The 26,239-nt window shown below is 44.2% G+C and overlaps 1 protein-coding gene across 1 annotated transcript in view; it reads right to left on the bottom strand.

Annotated features, from left to right (window-relative positions):
* Nucleotides 1-26,239, bottom strand: part of LOC120021988 (angiopoietin-2-like) — a 79,897-nt gene that overhangs the window by 32,225 nt on the left and 21,433 nt on the right. The window contains exons 3-4 of the mRNA XM_038965792.1: nt 16,821-17,053; nt 16,176-16,300 (exon numbers count right to left, since the gene is read on the bottom strand). Coding sequence (XP_038821720.1) covers nt 16,176-16,300; nt 16,821-17,053 — 358 coding nt within the window. The remainder of the gene's footprint in view (nt 1-16,175; nt 16,301-16,820; nt 17,054-26,239) is intronic.

Raw genomic sequence — 26,239 nt, 5'->3', positions numbered from 1 at the left:
TCTACAACATTCGCAGAGTACGACCCTGCCTCACACAGGAAGCGGCGCAGGTCCTAATCCAGGCACTTGTCATCTCCCGTCTGGATTACTGCAACTCGCTGTTGGCTGGGCTCCCTGCCTGTGCTATTAAACCCCTACAACTCATCCAGAACGCCGCAGCCCGTCTGGTGTTCAACCTTCCCAAGTTCTCTCACGTCACCCCGCTCCTCCGCTCTCTCCACTGGCTTCCAGTTGAAGCTCGCATCCGCTACAAGACCATGGTGCTTGCCTACGGAGCTGTGAGGGGAACGGCACCTCCGTACCTCCAGGCTCTGATCAGGCCCTACACCCAAACAAGGGCACTGCGTTCATCCACCTCTGGCCTGCTCGCCTCCCTACCTCTGAGGAAGTACAGTTCCCGCTCAGCCCAGTCAAAACTGTTCGCTGCTCTGGCACCCCAATGGTGGAACAAACTCCCTCACGACGCCAGGTCAGCGGAGTCAATCACCACCTTCCGGAGACACCTGAAACCCCACCTCTTTAAGGAATACCTAGGATAGGATAAAGTAATCCTTCTAACCCCCCCCTCCCCCTTAAAAGAGTTGGATGCACTATTGTAAAGTGGTTGTTCCACTGGATATCATAAGGTGAATGCACCAATTTGTAAGTCGCTCTGGATAAGAGCGTCTGCTAAATGACTTAAATGTAAATGTAAATGTAATGTATTACATTAAAACTCTCTGTCATTCTCCCCCTCTCTAACGTATTACATTAAAACCCTCTGTCATTCTCCCCCTCTCTAATGTATTACATTAAAACACTCTGTCATTCTCCCCCTCTCTAATGTATTACATTAAAACCCTCTGTCATTCTCCCCCTCTCTAATGTATTACATTAAAACCCTCTGTCATTCTCCCCCTCTCTAATGTATTACATTAAAACCCTCTGTCATTCTCCCCCTCTCTAATGTATTACATTAAAACACTCTGTCATTCTCCCCCTCTCTAATGTATTACATTAAAACCCTCTGTCATTCTCCCCCCTCTCTAATGTATTACATTAAAACACTCTGTCATTCTCCCCCTCTCTAATGTATTACATTAAAACCCTCTGTCATTCTCCCCCTCTCTAATGTATTACATTAAAACCCTCTGTCATTCTCCCCCTCTCTAATGTATTACATTAAAACCCTCTGTCATTCTCCCCCTCTCTAATGTATTACATTAAAACCCTCTGTCATTCTCCCCCTCTCTAATGTATTACATTAAAACCCTCTGTCATTCTCCCCCTCTCTAATGTATTACATTAAAACCCTCTGTCATTCTCCCCCTCTCCAATGTATTACATTAAAACCCTCTGTCATTCTCCCCCCTCTCTAATGTATTACATTAAAACCCTCTGTCATTCTCCCCCTCTCTAATGTATTACATTAAAACCCTCTGTCATTCTCCCCCTCTCTAATGTATTACATTAAAACCCTCTGTCATTCTCCCCCCTCTCTAATGTATTACATTAAAACCCTCTGTCATTCTCCCCCTCTCTAATGTATTACATTAAAACACTCTGTCATTCTCCCCCCTCTCTAATGTATTACATTAAAACACTCTGTCATTCTCCCCCTCTCTAATGTATTACATTAAAACACTCTGTCATTCTCCCCCTCTCTAATGTATTACATTAAAACCCTCTGTCATTCTCCCCCTCTCTAATGTATTACATTAAAACACTGTCATTCTCCCCCTCTCTAATGTTTTACATTAAAACCCTCTGTCATTCTCCCCCTCTCTAATGTATTACATTAAAACCCTCTGCCATTCTCCCCCTCTCTAATGTATTACATTAAAACCCTCTGTCATTCTCCCCCTCTCTAATGTATTAAATTAAAACCCTCTGTCATTCTCCCCCTCTCTAATGTATTACATTAAAACCCTCTGCCATTCTCCCCCTCTCTAATGTATTACATTAAAACCCTCTGTCATTCTCCCCCTCTCTAATGTATTACATTAAAACCCTCTGTCATTCTCCCCCTCTCTAATGTATTACATTAAAACCCTCTGTCATTCTCCCCCTCTCTAATGTATTACATTAAAACCCTCTGTCATTCTCCCCCTCTCCAATGTATTACATTAAAACCCTCTGTCATTCTCCCCCCTCTCTAATGTATTACATTAAAACCCTCTGTCATTCTCCCCCTCTCTAATGTATTACATTAAAACCCTCTGTCATTCTCCCCCTCTCTAATGTATTACATTAAAACACTGTCATTCTCCCCCTCTCTAATGTATTACATTAAAACCCTCTGTCATTCTCCCCCTCTCTAATGTATTACATTAAAACCCTCTGTCATTCTCCCCCCTCTCTAATGTATTAAATTTAAACCCTCTGTCATTCTCCCCCTCTCTAATGTATTACATTAAAACCCTCTGTCATTCTCCCCCTCTCTAATGTATTACATTAAAACCCTCTGTCATTCTCCCCCTCTCTAATGTATTACATTAAAACCCTCTGTCATTCTCCCCCTCTCTAATGTATTACATTAAAACCCTCTGTCATTCTCCCCCTCTCTAATGTATTACATTAAAACACTCTGTCATTCTCCCCCTCTCTAATGTATTACATTAAAACCCTCTGTCATTCTCCCCCCTCTCTAATGTATTACATTAAAACCCTCTGTCATTCTCCCCCTCTCTAATGTATTACATTAAAACCCTCTGTCATTCTCCCCCTCTCTAATGTATTACATTAAAACCCTCTGTCATTCTCCCCCCTCTCTAATGTATTACATTAAAACCCTCTGTCATTCTCCCCCTCTCTAATGTATTACATTAAAACCCTCTGTCATTCTCCCCCTCTCTAATGTATTACATTAAAACACTCTGTCATTCTCCCCCTCTCTAATGTATTACATTAAAACCCTCTGCCATTCTCCCCCTCTCTAATGTATTACATTAAAACCCTCTGTCATTCTCCCCCTCTCTAATGTATTACATTAAAACCCTCTGTCATTCTCCCCCTCTCTAATGTATTACATTAAAACCCTCTGCCATTCTCCCCCTCTCTAATGTATTACATTAAAACCCTCTGTCATTCTCCCCCTCTCTAATGTATTACATTAAAACCCTCTGTCATTCTCCCCCTCTCTAATGTATTACATTAAAACCCTCTGTCATTCTCCCCCTCTCTAATGTATTACATTAAAACCCTCTGTCATTCTCCCCCCTCTCTAATGTATTACATTAAAACCCTCTGTCATTCTCCCCCTCTCTAATGTATTACATTAAAACACTCTGTCATTCTCCCCCTCTCTGATGTATTACATTAAAACCCTCTGTCATTCTACCCCCTCTCTAATGTATTACATTAAAACACTCTGTCATTCTCCCCCTCTCTAATGTATTACATTAAAACCCTCTGTCATTCTCCCCCTCTCTAATGTATTACATTAAAACACTCTGTCATTCTCCCCCTCTCTAATGTATTACATTAAAACCCTCTGTCATTCTCCCCCCTCTCTAATGTATTACATTAAAACACTCTGTCATTCTCCCCCTCTAATGTATTACATTAAAACCCTCTGTCATTCTCCCCCTCTCTAATGTATTACATTAAAACCCTCTGTCATTCTCCCCCTCTCTATTGTATTACATTAAAACCCTCTGTCATTCTCCCCCTCTCTAATGTATTACATTAAAACCCTCTGTCATTCTCCCCCTCTCTAACGTATTACATTAAAACCCTCTGTCATTCTCCCCCTCTCTAATGTATTACATTAAAACCCTCTGTCATTCTCCCCCTCTCTAATGTATTACATTAAAACCCTCTGTCATTCTCCCCCTCTCTAATGTATTACATTAAAACCCTCTGTCATTCTCCCCCCTCTCTAATGTATTACATTAAAACCCTCTGTCATTCTCCCCCCTCTCTAATGTATTACATTAAAACCCTCTGTCATTCTCCCCCCTCTCTAATGTATTACATTAAAACCCTCTGTCATTCTACCCCCTCTCTAATGTATTACATTAAAACACTCTGTCATTCTCCCCCTCTCTGATGTATTACATTAAAACCCTCTGTCATTCTCCCCCCTCTCTAATGTATTACATTAAAACCCTCTGTCATTCTCCCCCTCTCCAATGTATTACATTAAAACCCTCTGTCATTCTCCCCCCTCTCTAATGTATTACATTAAAACCCTCTGTCATTCTCCCCCCTCTCTAATGTATTACATTAAAACCCTCTGTCATTCTACCCCCTCTCTAATGTATTACATTAAAACACTCTGTCATTCTCCCCCTCTCTGATGTATTACATTAAAACCCTCTGTCATTCTCCCCCCTCTCTAATGTATTACATTAAAACCCTCTGTCATTCTCCCCCTCTCCAATGTATTACATTAAAACCCTCTGTCATTCTCCCCCTCTCTAATGTATTACATTAAAACCCTCTGTCATTCTCCCCCTCTCTAATGTATTACATTAAAACCCTCTGCCATTCTCCCCCTCTCTAATGTATTACATTAAAACCCTCTGTCATTCTCCCCCTCTCTAATGTATTACATTAAAACCCTCTGTCATTCTCCCCCTCTCTAATGTATTACATTAAAACCCTCTGTCATTCTCCCCCTCTCTAATGTATTACATTAAAACCCTCTGTCATTCTCCCCCTCTCCAATGTATTACATTAAAACCCTCTGTCATTCTCCCCCCTCTCTAATGTATTACATTAAAACACTCTGTCATTCTCCCCCTCTCTAATGTATTACATTAAAACCCTCTATCATTCTCCCCCTCTCTAATGTATTACATTAAAACACTCTGTCATTCTCCCCCCTCTCTAATATATTACATTAAAACACTCTGTCATTCTCCCCCTCTCTAATGTATTACATTAAAACCCTCTGTCATTCTCCCCCCTCTCTAATGTATTACATTAAAACCCTCTGTCATTCTCCCCCCTCTCTAATGTATTACATTAAAACCCTCTGTCATTCTCCCCCTCTCTAATGTATTACATTAAAACACTGTCATTCTCCCCCTCTCTAATGTATTACATTAAAACCCTCTGTCATTCTCCCCCTCTCTAATGTATTACATTAAAACCCTCTGTCATTCTCCCCCCTCTCTAATGTATTAAATTAAAACCCTCTGTCATTCTCCCCCTCTCTAATGTATTACATTAAAACCCTCTGTCATTCTCCCCCTCTCTAATGTATTACATTAAAACCCTCTGTCATTCTCCCCCTCTCTAATGTATTACATTAAAACCCTCTGTCATTCTCACCCCTCTCTAATATATTACATTAAAACCCTCTGTCATTCTAACCCCTCTCTAATGTATTACATTAAAACCCTCTGTCATTCTCCCCCTCTCTAATGTATTACATTAAAACACTCTGTCATTCTCCCCCTCTCTGATGTATTACATTAAAACCCTCTGTCATTCTACCCCCTCTCTAATGTATTACATTAAAACACTCTGTCATTCTCCCCCTCTCTAATGTATTACATTAAAACCCTCTGTCATTCTCCCCCTCTCTAATGTATTACATTAAAACACTCTGTCATTCTCCCCCTCTCTAATGTATTACATTAAAACCCTCTGTCATTCTCCCCCCTCTCTAATGTATTACATTAAAACACTCTGTCATTCTCCCCCTCTAATGTATTACATTAAAACCCTCTGTCATTCTCCCCCTCTCTAATGTATTACATTAAAACCCTCTGTCATTCTCCCCCTCTCTATTGTATTACATTAAAACCCTCTGTCATTCTCCCCCTCTCTAATGTATTACATTAAAACCCTCTGTCATTCTCCCCCTCTCTAACGTATTACATTAAAACCCTCTGTCATTCTCCCCCTCTCTAATGTATTACATTAAAACCCTCTGTCATTCTCCCCCTCTCTATTGTATTACATTAAAACCCTCTGTCATTCTCCCCCTCTCTAATGTATTACATTAAAACCCTCTGTCATTCTCCCCCCTCTCTAATGTATTACATTAAAACCCTCTGTCATTCTCCCCCCTCTCTAATGTATTACATTAAAACCCTCTGTCATTCTCCCCCCTCTCTAATGTATTACATTAAAACCCTCTGTCATTCTACCCCCTCTCTAATGTATTACATTAAAACACTCTGTCATTCTCCCCCTCTCTGATGTATTACATTAAAACCCTCTGTCATTCTCCCCCCTCTCTAATGTATTACATTAAAACCCTCTGTCATTCTCCCCCTCTCCAATGTATTACATTAAAACCCTCTGTCATTCTCCCCCCTCTCTAATGTATTACATTAAAACCCTCTGTCATTCTCCCCCCTCTCTAATGTATTACATTAAAACCCTCTGTCATTCTACCCCCTCTCTAATGTATTACATTAAAACACTCTGTCATTCTCCCCCTCTCTGATGTATTACATTAAAACCCTCTGTCATTCTCCCCCCTCTCTAATGTATTACATTAAAACCCTCTGTCATTCTCCCCCTCTCCAATGTATTACATTAAAACCCTCTGTCATTCTCCCCCCTCTCTAATGTATTACATTAAAACCCTCTGTCATTCTCCCCCTCTCTAATGTATTACATTAAAACCCTCTGTCATTCTCCCCCTCTCTAATGTATTACATTAAAACCCTCTGTCATTCTCCCCCCTCTCTAATGTATTACATTAAAACCCTCTGTCATTCTCCCCCTCTCTAATGTATTACATTAAAACACTCTGTCATTCTCCCCCCTCTCTAATGTATTACATTAAAACACTCTGTCATTCTCCCCTTCTCTAATGTATTACATTAAAACACTCTGTCATTCTCCCCCCTCTCTAATGTATTACATTAAAACACTCTGTCATTCTCCCCCTCTCTAATGTATTACATTAAAACCCTCTGTCATTCTCCCCCTCTCTAATGTATTACATTAAAACCCTCTGTCATTCTCCCCCTCTCTAATGTATTACATTAAAACCCTCTGCCATTCTCCCCCTCTCTAATGTATTACATTAAAACCCTCTGTCATTCTCCCCCTCTCTAATGTATTACATTAAAACCCTCTGTCATTCTCCCCCTCTCTAATGTATTACATTAAAACCCTCTGTCATTCTCCCCCTCTCCAATGTATTACATTAAAACCCTCTGTCATTCTCCCCCCTCTCTAATGTATTACATTAAAACACTCTGTCATTCTCCCCCTCTCTAATGTATTACATTAAAACCCTCTGTCATTCTCCCCCTCTCTAATGTATTACATTAAAACACTCTGTCATTCTCCCCCCTCTCTAATATATTACATTAAAACACTCTGTCATTCTCCCCCTCTCTAATGTATTACATTAAAACCCTCTGTCATTCTCCCCCTCTCTAATGTATTACATTAAAACCCTCTGTCATTCTACCCCCTCTCTAATGTATTACATTAAAACACTCTGTCATTCTCCCCCTCTCTGATGTATTACATTAAAACCCTCTGTCATTCTCCCCCCTCTCTAATGTATTACATTAAAACCCTCTGTCATTCTCCCCCTCTCCAATGTATTACATTAAAACCCTCTGTCATTCTCCCCCCTCTCTAATGTATTACATTAAAACCCTCTGTCATTCTCCCCCTCTCTAATGTATTACATTAAAACCCTCTGTCATTCTCCCCCTCTCTAATGTATTACATTAAAACCCTCTGTCATTCTCCCCCCTCTCTAATGTATTACATTAAAACCCTCTGTCATTCTCCCCCTCTCTAATGTATTACATTAAAACACTCTGTCATTCTCCCCCCTCTCTAATGTATTACATTAAAACACTCTGTCATTCTCCCCTTCTCTAATGTATTACATTAAAACACTCTGTCATTCTCCCCCCTCTCTAATGTATTACATTAAAACACTCTGTCATTCTCCCCCTCTCTAATGTATTACATTAAAACCCTCTGTCATTCTCCCCCTCTCTAATGTATTACATTAAAACCCTCTGTCATTCTCCCCCTCTCTAATGTATTACATTAAAACCCTCTGCCATTCTCCCCCTCTCTAATGTATTACATTAAAACCCTCTGTCATTCTCCCCCTCTCTAATGTATTACATTAAAACCCTCTGTCATTCTCCCCCTCTCTAATGTATTACATTAAAACCCTCTGTCATTCTCCCCCTCTCTAATGTATTACATTAAAACCCTCTGTCATTCTCCCCCTCTCCAATGTATTACATTAAAACCCTCTGTCATTCTCCCCCCTCTCTAATGTATTACATTAAAACACTCTGTCATTCTCCCCCTCTCTAATGTATTACATTAAAACCCTCTGTCATTCTCCCCCTCTCTAATGTATTACATTAAAACACTCTGTCATTCTCCCCCCTCTCTAATATATTACATTAAAACACTCTGTCATTCTCCCCCTCTCTAATGTATTACATTAAAACCCTCTGTCATTCTCCCCCCTCTCTAATGTATTACATTAAAACCCTCTGTCATTCTCCCCCCTCTCTAATGTATTACATTAAAACCCTCTGTCATTCTCCCCCTCTCTAATGTATTACATTAAAACACTCTGTCATTCTCCCCCCTCTCTAATGTATTACATTAAAACCCTCTGTCATTCTCCCCCTCTCTAATGTATTACATTAAAACCCTCTGTCATTCTCCCCCTCTCTAATGTATTACATTAAAACCCTCTGTCATTCTCCCCCTCTCTAATGTATTACATTAAAACCCTCTGTCATTCTCCCCCCTCTCTAATGTATTAAATTAAAACCCTCTGTCATTCTCCCCCTCTCTAATGTATTACATTAAAACCCTCTGTCATTCTCCCCCTCTCTAATGTATTACATTAAAACCCTCTGTCATTCTCCCCCTCTCTAATGTATTACATTAAAACCCTCTGTCATTCTCACCCCTCTCTAATATATTACATTAAAACCCTCTGTCATTCTAACCCCTCTCTAATGTATTACATTAAAACGCTCTGTCATTCTCCCCCTCTCTAATGTATTACATTAAAACACTCTGTCATTCTCCCCCCTCTCTAATGTATTAAATTAAAATCCTCTGTCATTCTCCCCCTCTCTAATGTATTACATTAAAACCCTCTGTCATTCTCCCCCTCTCTAATGTATTACATTAAAACCCTCTGTCATTCTCCCCCTCTCTAATGTATTACATTAAAACCCTCTGTCATTCTCCCCCTCTCTAATGTATTACATTAAAACCCTCTGTCATTCTCCCCCTCTCTAATGTATTACATTAAAACCCTCTGTCATTCTCCCCCTTCTCTAATGTATTACATTAAAACCCTCTGTCATTCTCCCCCTCTCTAATGTATTACATTAAAACCCTCTGTCATTCTCCCCCTCTCTAATGTATTACATTAAAACCCTCTGTCATTCTCCCCCTCTCTATTGTATTACATTAAAACCCTCTGTCATTCTCCCCCTCTCTAATGTATTACATTAAAACCCTCTGTCATTCTCCCCCTCTCTAACTGTATTACATTAAAACCCTCTGTCATTCTCCCCCTCTCTAATGTATTACATTAAAACCCTCTGTCATTCTCCCCCTCTCTAATGTATTACATTAAAACCCTCTGTCATTCTCCCCCTCTCTAATGTATTACATTAAAACCCTCTGTCATTCTCCCCCCTCTCTAATGTATTACATTAAAACCCTCTGTCATTCTCCCCCCTCTCTAATGTATTACATTAAAACCCTCTGTCATTCTCCCCCCTCTCTAATGTATTACATTAAAACCCTCTGTCATTCTACCCCCTCTCTAATGTATTACATTAAAACACTCTGTCATTCTCCCCCTCTCTGATGTATTACATTAAAACCCTCTGTCATTCTCCCCCCTCTCTAATGTATTACAATAAAACCCTCTGTCATTCTCCCCCTCTCTAATGTATTACATTAAAACCCTCTGTCATTCTCCCCCTCTCTAATGTATTACATTAAAACCCTCTGTCATTCTCCCCCCTCTCTAATGTATTACATTAAAACACTCTGTCATTCTCCCCCCTCTCTAATGTATTACATTAAAACCCTCTGTCATTCTCCCCCTCTCTAATGTATTACATTAAAACCCTCTGTCATTCTCCCCCTCTCTAATGTATTACATTAAAACCCTCTGTCATTCTCCCCCTCTCTAATGTATTACATTAAAACCCTCTGTCATTCTCCCCCTCTCTAATGTATTACATTAAAACCCTCTGTCATTCTCCCCCTCTCTAATGTATTACATTAAAACCCTCTGTCATTCTCCCCCTCTCTAATGTATTACATTAAAACCCTCTGTCATTCTACCCCTCTCTAATGTATTACATTAAAACCCTCTGTCATTCTCCCCCTCTCTAATGTATTACATTAAAACCCTCTGTCATTCTCCCCCTCTCTAATGTATTACATTAAAACCCTCTGCCATTCTCCCCCTCTCTAATGTATTACATTAAAACCCTCTGTCCTTCTCCCCCTCTCTAATGTATTACATTAAAACCCTCTGTCATTCTCCCCCTCTCTAATGTATTACATTAAAACCCTCTGTCATTCTCCCACTCTCTAATGTATTACATTAAAACCCTCTGTCATTCTCCCCCTCTCTGATGTATTACATTAAAACCCTCTGTCATTCTACCCCCTCTCTAATGTATTACATTAAAACACTCTGTCATTCTCCCCCTCTCTAATGTATTACATTAAAACCCTCTGTCATTCTCCCCCTCTCTAATGTATTACATTAAAACACTCTGTCATTCTCCCCCTCTCTAATGTATTACATTAAAACCCTCTGTCATTCTCCCCCCTCTCTAATGTATTACATTAAAACACTCTGTCATTCTCCCCCTCTAATGTATTACATTAAAACCCTCTGTCATTCTCCCCCTCTCTAATGTATTACATTAAAACCCTCTGTCATTCTCCCCCTCTCTATTGTATTACATTAAAACCCTCTGTCATTCTCCCCCTCTCTAATGTATTACATTAAAACCCTCTGTCATTCTCCCCCTCTCTAACGTATTACATTAAAACCCTCTGTCATTCTCCCCCTCTCTAATGTATTACATTAAAACCCTCTGTCATTCTCCCCCTCTCTAATGTATTACATTAAAACCCTCTGTCATTCTCCCCCTCTCTAATGTATTACATTAAAACCCTCTGTCATTCTCCCCCCTCTCTAATGTATTACATTAAAACCCTCTGTCATTCTCCCCCCTCTCTAATGTATTACATTAAAACCCTCTGTCATTCTCCCCCCTCTCTAATGTATTACATTAAAACCCTCTGTCATTCTACCCCCTCTCTAATGTATTACATTAAAACACTCTGTCATTCTCCCCCTCTCTGATGTATTACATTAAAACCCTCTGTCATTCTCCCCCCTCTCTAATGTATTACATTAAAACCCTCTGTCATTCTCCCCCTCTCCAATGTATTACATTAAAACCCTCTGTCATTCTCCCCCCTCTCTAATGTATTACATTAAAACCCTCTGTCATTCTCCCCCCTCTCTAATGTATTACATTAAAACCCTCTGTCATTCTACCCCCTCTCTAATGTATTACATTAAAACACTCTGTCATTCTCCCCCTCTCTAATATATTACATTAAAACACTCTGTCATTCTCCCCCTCTCTAATGTATTACATTAAAACCCTCTGTCATTCTCCCCCCTCTCTAATGTATTACATTAAAACCCTCTGTCATCCCCCCCCCCCCCCTCTCTAATGTATTACATTAAAACACTATGTCATTCTCCCCCTCTCTAATGTATTACATTAAAACACTCTGTCATTCTCCCCCTCTCTAATGTGTTACATTAAAACACTGTCATTCTCCCCCTCTCTAATGTATTACATTAAAACCCTCTGTCATTCTCCCCCTCTCTGATGTATTACATTAAAACCCTCTGTCATTCTCCCCCCTCTCTAATGTATTACATTAAAACACTCTGTCATTCTCCCCCTCTCTAATGTATTACATTAAAACCCTCTGTCATTCTCCCCCTCTCTAATGTATTACATTAAAACCCTCTGTCATTCTCCCCCTCTCTGATGTATTACATTAAAACCCTCTGTCATTCTCCCCCCTCTCTAATGTATTACATTAAAACCCTCTGTCATTCTCCCCCTCTCTAATGTATTACATTAAAACCCTGTGTCATTCTCCCCCTCTCTAATGTATTACATTAAAACACTCTGTCATTCTCCCCCCTCTCTAATGTATTACATTAAAACCCTCTGTCATTCTCCCCCTCTCTAATGTATTACATTAAAACCCTCTGTCATTCTCCCCCTCTCTAATGTATTACATTAAAACACTCTGTCATTCTCCCCCCTCTCTAATGTATTACATTAAAACCCTCTGTCATTCTCCCCCTCTCTAATGTATTACATTAAAACACTCTGTCATTCTCCCCCTCTCTAATGTATTACATTAAAACCCTCTGTCATTCTCCCCCTCTCTAATGTATTACATTAAAACCCTCTGTCATTCTCCCCCTCTCTAATGTATTACATTAAAACCCTCTGTCATTCTCCCCCTCTCTAATGTATTACATTAAAACACTCTGTCATTCTCCCCCCTCTCTAATGTATTACATTAAAACGCTCTGTTATTCTCCCCCTCTCTAATGTATTACATTAAAACCCTCTGTCATTCTCCCCCTCCCTAATGTATTACATTAAAACCCTCTGTCATTCTCCCCCCTCTCTAATGTATTACATTAAAACGCTCTGTCATTCTCCCCCTCTCTAATGTATTACATTAAAACCCTCTGTCATTCTCCCCCTCTCTGATGTATTACATTAAAACCCTCTGTTATTCTCCCCCTCTCTAATGTATTACATTAAAACCCTCTTTCATTCTCCCCCTCTCTAATGTATTACATTAAAACCCTCTGTCATTCTCCCCCTCTCTAATGTATTACATTAAAACCCTCTGTCATTCTCCCCCTCTCTAATGTATTACATTAAAACCCTCTGTCATTCTCCCCCTCTCTAATGTATTACATTAAAACCCTCTGTCATTCTCCCCCCTCTCTAATGTATTACATTAAAACGCTCTGTCATTCTCCCCCTCTCTAATGTATTACATTAAAACCCTCTGCCATTCTCCCCCTCTCTAATGTATTACATTAAAACCCTCTGTCATTCTCCCCCTCTCTGATGTATTACATTAAAACCCTCTGTCATTCTCCCCCTCTCTAATGTATTACATTAAAACACTCTGTCATTCTCCCCCTCTCTAATGTATTACATTAAAACACTCTGTCATTCCAGGACTTTTTGAGTTGGGGGGTCGTAACCCCTTACCTTAACTGTGTGGGTAGAGTGGGGGGGTCGTAACCCCTTACCTTAACTGTGTGGGTAGAGTGGGGGGGTCGTAACCCCTTACCTTAACTGTGTGGGTAGAGTTGGGGGGTCGTAACCCCTTACCTTAACTGTGTGGGTAGAGTTGGGGGGTCGTAACCCCTTACCTTAACTGTGTGGGTAGAGTGGGGGGGGTCGTAACCCCTTACCTTAACTGTGTGGGTAGAGTGGGGGGGGTCGTAACCCCTTACCTTAACTGTGTGGGTAGAGTTGGGGGGTCGTAACCCCTTACCTTAACTGTGTGGGTAGAGTTGGGGGGTCGTAACCCCTTACCTTAACTGTGTGGGTAGAGTTGGGGGGTCGTAACCCCTTACCTTAACTGTGTGGGTAGAGTTGGGGGGTCGTAACCCCTTACCTTAACTGTCTGGGTAGAGTGGGGGGGTCGTAACCCCTTACCTTAACTGTGTGGGTAGAGTTGGGGGGTCGTAACCCCTTACCTTAACTGTGCGGGTAGAGTTGGGGGGTCGTAACCCCTTACCTTAACTGTGTGGGTAGAGTTGGGGGGTCGTAACCCCTTACCTTAACTGTGTGGGTAGAGTGGGGGGGTCGTAACCCCTTACCTTAACTGTGTGGGTAGAGTTGGGGGGTCGTAACCCCTTACCTTAACTGTGTGGGTAGAGTTGGGGGGTCGTAACCCCTTACCTTAACTGTGTGGGTAGAGTTGGGGGTCGTAACCCCTTACCTTAACTGTGCGGGTAGAGTTGGGGGGTCGTAACCCCTTACCTTAACTGTGCGGGTAGAGTTGGGGGGTCGTAACCCCTTACCTTAACTGTGCGGGTAGAGTTGGGGGGTCGTAACCCCTTACCTTAACTGTGCGGGTAGAGTTGGGGGGTCGTAACCCCTTACCTTAACTCTGTGGGTAGAGTTGGGGGGTCGTAACCCCTTACCTTAACTGTGTGGGTAGAGTTGGGGGTCGTAACCCCTTACCTTAACTGTGCGGGTAGTGTTGGGGGCTCGTAACCCCTTACCTTAACTGTGCGGGTAGAGTGGGGGGGTCGTAACCCTTTACCTTAACTGTGCGGGTAGAGTTGGGGGGTCGTAACCCCTTACCTTAACTGTGCGGGTAGAGTGGGGGGGTCGTAACCCCTTACCTTAACTGTGCGGGTAGAGTTGTGGGGTCGTAACCCTTTACCTTAACTGTGTGGGTAGAGTTGGGGGGTCGTAACCCTTTACCTTAACTGTGTGGGTAGAGTTGGGGGGTCGTAACCCCTTACCTTAACTGTGTGGGTAGAGTTGTGGGGTCGTAACCCCTTACCTTAACTGTGTGGGTAGAGTTGGGGGGTCGTAACCCCTTACCTTAACTGTGTGGTTAGAGTTGGGGGGTCGTAACCCCTTACCTTAACTGTGCGGGTAGAGTGGGGGGGGTCGTAACCCCTTACCTTAACTGTGTGGGTAGAGTTGGGGGGTCGTAACCCCTTACCTTAACTGTGTGGGTAGAGTTGGGGGGTCGTAACCCCTTACCTTAACTGTCTGGGTAGAGTGGGGGGGTCGTAACCCCTTACCTTAACTGTGTGGGTAGAGTTGGGGGGTCGTAACCCCTTACCTTAACTGTGTGGGTAGAGTTGGGGGGTCGTAACCCCTTACCTTAACTGTGTGGGTAGAGTTGGGGGTCGTAACCCCTTACCTTAACTGTGCGGGTAGAGTTGGGGGGTCGTAACCCCTTACCTTAACTGTGCGGGTAGAGTTGGGGGGTCGTAACCCCTTACCTTAACTGTGCGGGTAGAGTTGGGGGGTCGTAACCCCTTACCTTAACTGTGCGGGTAGAGTTGGGGGGTCGTAACCCCTTACCTTAACTCTGTGGGTAGAGTTGGGGGGTCGTAACCCCTTACCTTAACTGTGTGGGTAGAGTTGGGGGTCGTAACCCCTTACCTTAACTGTGCGGGTAGTGTTGGGGGCTCGTAACCCCTTACCTTAACTGTGCGGGTAGAGTGGGGGGGTCGTAACCCTTTACCTTAACTGTGCGGGTAGAGTTGGGGGGTCCTAACCCCTTACCTTAACTGTGCGGGTAGAGTGGGGGGGTCGTAACCCCTTACCTTAACTGTGCGGGTAGAGTTGGGGGGTCGTAACCCTTTACCTTAACTGTGTGGGTAGAGTTGGGGGGTCGTAACCCTTTACCTTAACTGTGTGGGTAGAGTTGGGGGGTCGTAACCCCTTACCTTAACTGTGTGGGTAGAGTTGTGGGGTCGTAACCCCTTACCTTAACTGTGTGGGTAGAGTTGGGGGGTCGTAACCCCTTACCTTAACTGTGTGGGTAGAGTTGGCGGGTCGTAACCCCTTACCTTAACTGTGTGGGTAGAGTTGGGGGGTCGTAACCCCTTACCTTAACTGTGTGGGTAGAGTTGTGGGGTCGTAACCCCTTACCTTAACTGTGTGGGTAGAGTTGGGGGGTCGTAACCCCTTACCTTAACTGTGTGGGTAGAGTTGGGGGGTCGTAACCCCTTACCTTAACTGTGTGGGTAGAGTTGGGGGGTCGTAACCCCTTACCTTAACTGTGTGGGTAGAGTGGGGGGGTCGTAACCCCTTACCTTAACTGTGTGGGTAGAGTTGGGGGGTCGTAACCCCTTACCTTAACTGTGTGGGTAGAGTGGGGGGGTCGTAACCCCTTACCTTAACTGTGCGGGTAGAGTTGGGGGGTTGTAACCCTTTACCTTTACTGTGTGGGTAGAGTTGGGGGGTCGTAACCCCTTACCTTAACTGTGTGGGTAGAGTTGGGGGGTCGTAACCCCTTACCTTAACTGTCTGGGTAGAGTTGGGGGGTCGTAACCCCTTACCTTAACTGTGTGGGTAGAGTTGGGGGGTCGTAACCCCTTACCTTAACTGTGTGGGTAGAGTTGGGAGGTCGTAACCCCTTACCTTAACTGTGTGGGTAGAGTTGGGGGGTCGTATGCTGTGGACACCATTCTCTGTGAGCCCAGATCTGAAGATTTCAGCACAGTTTCTGAAGATCACTGGCTCCTCTTTGGGTGTACTGGGTATATCTGGGTAGAGAGGGATAGCATTCAGGATAATGACTATGTACTGGGTATATCTGGGTAGAGAGGGATAGCATTCAGGATAATGACTATGTACTGGGTATATCTGGGTAGAGAGGGATAGCATTCAGGATAATGACTATGTACTGGGTAGAGAGGGATAGCATTCAGGATAATGACTATGTACTGGGTATTTCTGGGTAGAGGGGGATAGCATTCAGGACAATGACTATGTACTGGGTATATCTGGGTAGAGAGGGACAGCATTCAGGATAATGACTATGTTCTGGGTAGAGGGGGGTAGCATTCAGGATAATGACTATGTACTGGGTATATCTGGGTAGAGAGGGACAGCATTCAGGATAATGACTATGTACTGGGTATATCTGGGTAGAGAGGGATAGCATTCAGGATAATGAATATGGGTTATCCTAATCCTGGATTAAAACCATACTCAGTGGATAATCTCATAAAATGCTTTCATTACTTCCATTTAACAAACATATTCGCATTAGATCTCTCTCACCATTGCAGTGGGTGACCATGGCTAGCAGCTGCTGCACTGTGTCAGTCAGTATAGCCTGCTGTTTCTGCAGTAGTGTGCTGTTGTGTGTGGAGGTCCCCAGCTCTCCCTGTAGCTGGGTGACCAGGCACCTCTGTCTCTCCAGCATGTCCTGCAGCTGCTGTCTCTCCCTCTGAAGACCATGAAGCTCCTTAACGTGCCTGGCCTCTAAAACTGAGAACCTCTGCTCTAGCAAACTAAAAGAGAGAGAGAGAGAGAAAGAGAGAGAGAGAAATAGAGAGAGAGAGAGATGGAGGAGGAGAGAGGGAGAGAGATGGAGGGGGAGAGAGGGAGAGAAGAGAGAGAGTGAGTTATAGAACCCATTGCCCTTCATGGTTGTGAGTTCTGGGGTCTGCCTCATCAACCAAGAATTAACAAAAAACTGAGCAAACTAGAATGCTATTTGGCCCTAAACAGACAGTACACTGTGGCAGAATAACTGACCACTGTGACTGACCAAAACTTAAGGAAAGCTTTGACTATGTACAGACTCAGTGAGCATAGCCTTGCTATTGAGAAAGGTTGCCGTAGACAGACCTGGCTTTCAAGAGAAGACAGGCTATGTGCACACTGAAAACAAAATGAGGTGGAAACTGAGCTGCACTTCCTAAGAGACAGAGAGACCGAGAGAGAGAGAGACCGAGAGAGAGAGAGAGACCGAGAGAGAGAGAGAGAGAGAGTTTGGGAACCCACAACACGTAAAACACTCAAACAAACAAAACCATGGTTACACATCGATTAAAAATACAACACTATATCTTCCTCCACAGTAACTAAACACACCAACCTCTGAATGACCCATATACTCATAAACAGATCAATGGGTCAAAGACAAGTTTTCAAAGTAGCAAAATAATAAAACAGCAATTCCATTTCCCTAAAAGGCTTTTTTATGTTCATTAGAGTGTCACCTATGCCCTTATATTAGTTATATTCAAGCATAAAGCCAATAAATTATTTTTATTGTGATTCAAATGAATGTACAGTCGTGGCGAAAAGTTTTGAGAATGACACAAATATTAATTTCCACAACGTTTGCTGCTTCAGTGTCTTTAGATATTTTTGTCAGATGTTACTATGGAATACCGAAGTAGAATTACAAGCATTTCATAAGTGTCAAAGGCTTTTATTGACAATTACATGACGTTGTATGTAAAGAGTCAATATTTTCAGTGTTGACCGTTCTTTTTCAAGACCTCTGCAATCCACCCTGGCATGACGTCAATTAACTTCTGGGCCACATCCTGACTGATGGCAGCCCATTCTTGCATAATCAATGCTTGGAGTTTGTCAGAATTTGTGTGTTTTTGTTTGTCCACCCGCCTCTTGAGGACCACAAGTTCTCAATGGGATTAAATAACGATGTTTTGTTCCCCGAGCCACTTAGTTATCACTTTTGTCTTACGGCAAGGTGCTCCATCATGCTGGAAAAGGCATTGTTCGTCACCAAACTGTTCCTGGATGGTTGGGAGAAGTTGCTCTCGGAGGATGTGTTGGTACCATTTTTTATTTATGGCTGTGTTCTTCGGCAAAATTGTGAGTGAGCCCACTCCCTTGGCTGAGAAGCAACCCCACACATGAATGGTTTCAGGATTCTTTACTGTTGGCATGACACGGGACTGATGTTAGTGCTCACCTTGTCTTCTCCGGACAAGCTTTTTTCCGGATACCCCAAACAATCGGAAAGGGGATTTATCAGAGAAAATTACTTTTTTTCAGCAGTCCAATCCCTGTACCTTTTGCAGAATATCAGTCTTTCCCTGATGTTATTCCTGGAGAGAAGTGGCTTCTTGCTGCCCTTCTTGACACCAGGCCATCCACCAAAAGTCTTCTCCTCACTTTGCGTGCAGATGCACTCACACCTGCCTGTTGCCATTCCTGAGCAAGCTCTGTACTGGTGGTGCCCCGATCCCGCAGCTGAATCAATTTTAGGAGACGGCCCTTGCGCTTGCTGGACTTTCTTGGGCGCCCTGAAGCCTTCTTCACAATAATTGAACCGCTCTCCTTGAAGTTCTTGATGATCTGATAAATGGTTGATTTAGGTGCAATCTTACTTGCAGCAATCTCCTTGCCTGTGAAGCCCTTTTTGTGCAAAGCAATGATGATGGCACGTGTTTCCTTGCAGGTAACCATGGTTGACAGAGGAAGAACAATGATTCCAAGCACCACCCTCCTTTTGAAGCTTCCAGTCTGTTATTCGAACTCAATCAGAATGACAGAGTGATCTCCAGCCTTGTCCTCGTCAACACTCACACCTGTGTTAACGAGAGAATCACTGACATGATGTCAGCTGGTCCTTTTGTGGCAGGGCTGAAATGCAGTGGAAATGTTTTTGGGGGATTCAGTTCATTTGCATGGCAAAGAGGGACTTTGCAATTAATTGCAATTCATCTGATAACTCTTCATAACATTCTGGAGTATATGCAAATTGCCATCATACAAACTGAGGCAGCAGACTGTGAAAATTAATATTTGTGTCATTCTCAAAACTTTTGGCCACGACTGTACCCTAGTAAAATGTCCTAGTGAAAACGTTTTTTTTTTTTTTATAAATACAATTTTATGCCCATTTTTCATAATCACAAAGTTAAATATCCATGCTTAGACTGGCAGAAATAGAACTACCTAGAAAAAAATGAAATTTTTATTTTGAATACCACACATTTGATGTGTCACGGGTACAACTCAAAATTTGTTGAAGGTTTTAGAGAAACCTTTACACTGAAAAAAATGCACAAATCTATGAAAATATCTTTCACTTCATCCTTTGAGATTTGTTTGTGTCTCTGAGTCAACAAAACAAAGTTATTGTATTTTAAAATGTGCAGGCTAGCTGAACTTAGATCGTTTCCATAGGAGAGAGAGAGAGAGACATGACCCACACACCACACACACAAAGAACATAGGTTTTACTTTGCAACATAGTTTAAACTGTCACACGAGGTACAATTTAAATCACCTAGGATTAATGTTGTACTTGTACAAGTTGTTCACGGGGGGCTGCTCAAAAAGACTTTCCTTCAGTGGATACTGGAGTTAAGCCACATTCATTTGTTAGATTTTCTTCACAGCACCTCCTCTGATTGAATCTAAGTGTTTTCCCCTCTTTTTCAGCGTCAGATTGTGTCGTTGTTTGGATCAGGGTTGACATCTTTCTCTGATCGCTGAAACACCAAAACGTAATAGTTATGACACTGGCACAGGATAGGATTTGCATTTCTGTTAAATGTTATTAGTAGTCTATTAATAGTAGGCTATAGAATCGTAACACTTAATCAAAGTTTAAACGTTAAATCAACTCACTCTCCCTTTGTCTCTCAAACATATTTTATTACTTTTTCATTGCTAATGTTAATAATAATCACTTTACTATAATTTGAGCCGGCGGCAACACTTGTCTGTGCTGTGCAGCTCTCTCCTTATTAGACAACGGCATCTACAGAATAAAGATAACGCGCCTTGAAATACCTTAAAATAGTTTAAAATGATAATATTCAGTATTCATACAACAAGTAAATATGAATTACGTGATTAAATGTTGTAAACTAGTGAAAACATGGGATAACAAAGCTACTGTCATTCAGCATAACGGGTGGCATTGTGGTATAACATGAAACATGTGTTGTGCTGATTGACGTATTTCATACATAAACATATTTAACAAGCAGTTCCTTGGCCACTATAACGTAATGACCTTGACCTATGAAGATTATCCTTACTTTTCATATTTAATATAGCTTTTTATAAAATACTAACATTAAAAGTATGTTTTCTATGTTGTACTGAAGGATATGTGTTTTTGTTACAAAGGTTACTAGAGGGTGAAATGATCAAATATTTCAGAGAGATTTACTCACCTCATCACATTGATCTTCAATGGGTCTTCTTTGTGATGTCACACACTGTCACATGATTACCATCATGTGATACGCTTTAAAATGGCTTTTTACCTTTGTTATTAATAGTGAATGACATTGATGAAGCGCAAAAAAGTCCAGACAAAAGTTATTGAAGTTTTTAAATATTTTTTTCAATACAGTATGTCGCCGCTTATTCCATATATTGTTGCAAACACGAACACAATTATGCTATGTGTGTTCATTTTTTAATTTTTTGGGATGAATTTCTACATTTTAAAAACATTTTTGTCATTAGAATTTTAACAGTTACTCTGAGGGACGTTTTGACGCTTTAGAGCTTTAGTAGTTTGCAACACAAATATTTCTGGGGCAAAAGAAGGGTAAGAGTTGAGTGATTTAATATTATATTTATATATATTTATCTTTTTATGTTAAATGAATGGCCTTCGGACACCAAATGTACACGTCTCGTCTTTGACCCGTTACTTGTAATCCAGGCCCTCCGTCCTCCGATCAGAGTTGGGGGAATCAGTCATATACTGCTGATGCAGTACTGACAAGGAGTCACAGACCTCAGCTACGACCTTCCTCAGTAGGCCAGATGATCGGAGCCCCGCTCTTTGTCCCAGCTCCTCCAATGATCTACTCCTGCTCCGCATCAGATGACCCAGCTTGGTACACCCCACACCTAACAGGCATGAACGTAGGCTGACTGAACCCAGAACACGGGACTGGATGGCAGTGTTGTAAAAAAGAGGCTCTTCAAAAATCCACATCCCTAGTGGCATGCCGGGCTTACGGGACATGTCGAAAACTCTCCAAGCCTGCATAACAGCCTCATAGAATGGAGTCGGGTCAGACAAATCACCCCCTCTAGCTTTCAGAGGAAACTCTCCAAGCCTGCATAACAGCCTCATAGAATGGAGTCGGGTCAGACAAATCACCCCCTCTAGCTTTCAGAGGAAACTCTCCAAGCCTGCATAACAGCCTCATAGAATGGAGTCGGGTCAGACAAATCACCCCCTCTAGCTTTCAGAGGAAACTCTCCAAGCCTGCATAACAGCCTCATAGAATGGAGTCGGGTCAGACAAATCACCCCCTCTAGCTTTCAGAGGAAACTCTCCAAGCCTGCATAACAGCCTCATAGAATGGAGTCGGGTCAGACAAATCACCCCCTCTAGCTTTCAGAGGAAACTCTCAAAGCCTGCATAACAGCCTCATAGAATGGAGTCGGGCCAGACAAAACACTAGCTTTCAGAGGAAAAGATGCTTGTTGAAGCCCAAACAGCCCGCTCTCCTCATCAATGTATAGGGTGTATCCACCCAGCTAGAACCGTCACTGTATAACAGTCTCTGGGCCGCTTGAAGCCGGAAAAGCCATGATCCTAGAAGAAATGTCCACCAGACCTTGCCCACCCTCGTGCAGTGGCACGTACTGGGCTGCAGATTTAATATAATGTTGTCCAGACCATGAGAAATTGACAAGGGTCCTTTGAGCTCTTGTAAAAGCATTAGTCTGTGCTACAGGGTAGAGGCAGCTACATTATTGGCTACCAGCACCCTACCCCCTATAAAGAAGCTGGGTCAGCAACCATTTCCACCTAGACAATCTGGGAAACAACTTCTCCACTGAACGCTCCCAGTTATTTTTTTGAAAAGACATCGAAGCCAAGAAAAAACATTAAGTCTTCATTCCATGTCTCTCCCACCGAAGCCCCCCTGGTAACCGTGGAGCGGACCCCAACTGATGCTGACCTGGTAACCATGGAGCGGACCCTATATGAAGCTGACCTGGTAACCGTGGAGCGGACCCTATATGAAGCTGACCTGGTAACCGTGGAGCGGACCCTATATGAAGCTGACCTGGTAACCGTGGAGCGGACCCTATATGAAGCTGACCTGGTAACCGTGGAGCGGACCCTATATGAAGCTGACCTGGTAACCGTGGAGCGGACCCTATATGAAGCTGACCTGGTAACCGTGGAGCGGACCCTATATGAAGCTGACCTGGTAACCGTGGAGCGGACCCTATATGAAGCCCCCCTGGTAACCGTGGAGCGGACCCCATCTGATGCTGACCTGGTAACCGTGGAGCGGACCCTATATGAAGCTGACCTGGTAACCGTGGAGCGGACCCCAACTGAAGCCCCCCTGGTAACCGTGGAGCGGACCCTATATGAAGCCCCCCTGGTAACCGTGGAGCGGACCCCATCTGATGCTGACCTGGTAACCGTGGAGCGGACCCCAACTGAAGCCCCCCTGGTAACCGTGGAGCGGACCCTATATGAAGCCCCCCTGGTAACCGTGGAGCGGACCCCATCTGATGCTGACCTGGTAACCGTGGAGCGGACCCTATATGAAGCTGACCTGGTAACCGTGGAGCGGACCCCAACTGAAGCCCCCCTGGTAACCGTGGAGCGGACCCCAACTGAAGCCCCCCTGGTAACCGTGGAGCGGACCCTATATGAAGCTGACCTGGTAACCGTGGAGCGGACCCTATATGAAGCTGACCTGGTAACAGTGGAGCGGACCCTATATGAAGCTGACCTGGTAACCGTGGAGCGGACCCTATATGAAGCTGACCTGGTAACCGTGGAGCGGACCCTATATGAAGCTGACCTGGTAACCGTGGAGCGGACCCTATATGAAGCTGACCTGGTAACCGTGGAGCGGACCCTATATGAAGCTGACCTGGTAACCGTGGAGCGGACCCTATATGAAGCTGACCTGGTAACCGTGGAGCGGACCCTATATGAAGCTGACCTGGTAACCGTTGAGCGGACCCTATATGAAGCTGACCTGGTAACCGTGGAGCGGACCCTATATGAAGCTGACCTGGTAACCGTGGAGCGGACCCTATATGAAGCTGACCTGGTAACCGTGGAGCGGACCCTATATGAAGCTGACCTGGTAACCGTGGAGCGGACCCTATATGAAGCTGACCTGGTAACCGTGGAGCGGACCCCATCTGAAGCTGACCTGGTAACCGTGGAGCGGACCCCATCTGAAGCTGACCTGGTAACCGTGGAGCGGACCCTATATGAAGCTGACCTGGTAACCGTGGAGCGGACCCTATATGAAGCTGACCTGGTAACCGTGGAGCGGACCCCATCTGAAGCTGACCTGGTAACCGTGGAGCGGACCCTATATGAAGCTGACCTGGTAACCGTGGAGCGGACCCTATATGAAGCTGACCTGGTAACCGTGGAGCGGACCCTATATGAAGCTGACCTGGTAACCGTGGAGCGGACCCTATATGAAGCTGACCTGGTAACCGTGGAGCGGACCCCATCTGAAGCCCCCCTGGTAACCGTGGAGCGGACCCTATATGAAGCCGACCTGGTAACCGTGGAGCGGACCCTATATGAAGCTGACCTGGTAACCGTGGAGCGGACCCTATATGAAGCTGACCTGGTAACCGTGGCGCGGACCCTATATGAAGCTGACCTGGTAACCGTGGAGCGGACCCCATCTGAAGCTGACCTGGTAACCGTGGAGCGGACCCTATATGAAGCTGACCTGGTAACCGTGGAGCGGACCCTATATGAAGCTGACCTGGTAACCGTGGAGCGGACCCTATATGAAGCTGACCTGGTAACCGTGGAGCGGACCCTATATGAAGCTGACCTGGTAACCGTGGAGCGGACCCCAACCGAAGCCCCCCTGGTAACCGTGGAGCGGACCCTATATGAAGCTGACCTGGTAACCGTGGAGCGGACCCTATATGAAGCTGACCTGGTAACCGTGGAGCGGACCCCATCTGAAGTTGACCTGGTAACCGTGGAGCGGACCCCATCTGAAGCTGACCTGGTAACCGTGGAGCGGACCCCAACTGAAGCCCCCCTGGTAACCGTGGAGCGGACCCTATATGAAGCTGACCTGGTAACCGTGGAGCGGACCCTATATGAAGCTGACCTGGTAACCGTGGAGCGGACCCTATATGAAGCCCCCTGGTAACCGTGGAGCGGACCCCAACTGAAGCCCCCTGGTAACCGTGGAGCGGACCCCAACTGAAGCTGACCTGGTAACCGTGGAGCGGACCCTATATGAAGCCGACCTGGTAACCGTGGAGCGGACCCTATATGAAGCCGACCTGGTAACCGTGGAGCGGACCCTATATGAAGCCCCCTGGTAACCTTGGAGCGGACCCCAACTGAAGCCCCCTGGTAACCGTGGAGCGGACCCCAACTGAAGCTGACCTGGTAACCGTGGAGCGGACCCTATATGAAGCCCCCCTGGTAACCGTGGAGCGGACCCTATATGAAGCTGACCTGGTAACCGTGGAGCGGACCCTATATGAAGCCCCCTGGTAACCGTGGAGCGGACCCTATATGAAGCTGACCTGGTAACCGTGGAGCGGACCCTATATGAAGCTGACCTGGTAACCGTGGAGCGGACCCTATCTGAAGCCCCCCTGGTAACCGTGGAGCGGACCCTATATGAAGCTGACCTGGTAACCGTGGAACGGACCGTATATGAAGCTGACCTGGTAACCGTGGAGCGGACCCTATATGAAGCTGACCTGGTAACCGTGGAGCGGACCCTATATGAAGCTGACCTGGTAACCGTGGAGCGGACCCTATATGAAGCTGACCTGGTAACCGTGGAGCAGACCCCATCTGAAGCTGACCTGGTAACCGTGGAGCGGACCCTATATGAAGCTGACCTGGTAACCGTGGAGCGGACCCCATCTGAAGCTGACCTGCCCACAGCGCTTCACTCTTTTCTCAATTTTCTCTAGCTGAGGAGGCCCCCTCATACACCTTTAAAGCGTTTGAGAGAACTTTAACATCTTCACCTCCTGTAATAAAAACTGTCACGTCATCTGCATACACAGACAGCGCTATCGTGGGACCCTTCATTACCCCTGGCACAGAGAAACCAGTAAGCCTCGCTCTTAAAAAAACAAAGCATTGGTTCAATAGCCTGACAATATAACTGTCCTGAAATTGGGCATCCCTGCCTGATACCCCTATGGACGGGGATGGGGCAGCTCAAACCACCACCCCACCCTCACCATACATGAGGCCCAAACATACAGTAAATTCATCCAAGACAAACAAAAAAACATCCCCCAAAAATATCAGACATTGTTTTGAACAAATAGTGGTGATTTCCACACGGTCAAACGCCTTCTCCTGATCCAAGGAAAACAAACCCACATTCACATCAGACAAGTTTACAAATGTCTAAAACATCTCTTATTAGAAACAAATTCACACACCACTTCGTAAAAATCCCCCCCAACAGACCCCCAAAAGTGCTCAGATGGTAAACCATTGATGCCAGTGGTTTGGGCCTGATGAGAGCTGTATAACTGCAGTGGACAGCTCCTGCAGAGTAATGTCAGAGTCCAAAGCAGCTCTCTGCTCAGGGACCAATTGAGGAAGTTCATGTAACAACTGTTCAGTACACAGAGAGTCACAATCCTCCGCCTTATAGAGGGCAGAGTAGAAATCCACGGCATGTTGACGCATTTCACCGTCGTCCGTGGTCACCTTCCCATCAGGGAGACGAAGGCAG

The sequence above is a fragment of the Salvelinus namaycush genome, chromosome 27 (genome assembly GCF_016432855.1).
Source record: "Salvelinus namaycush isolate Seneca chromosome 27, SaNama_1.0, whole genome shotgun sequence".
Lineage (NCBI taxonomy): Eukaryota > Metazoa > Chordata > Actinopteri > Salmoniformes > Salmonidae > Salvelinus > Salvelinus namaycush.
The sequence above is the reverse complement of the archived record's forward strand: the minus strand, read 5'-3'. Positions and strand labels throughout refer to the sequence as shown.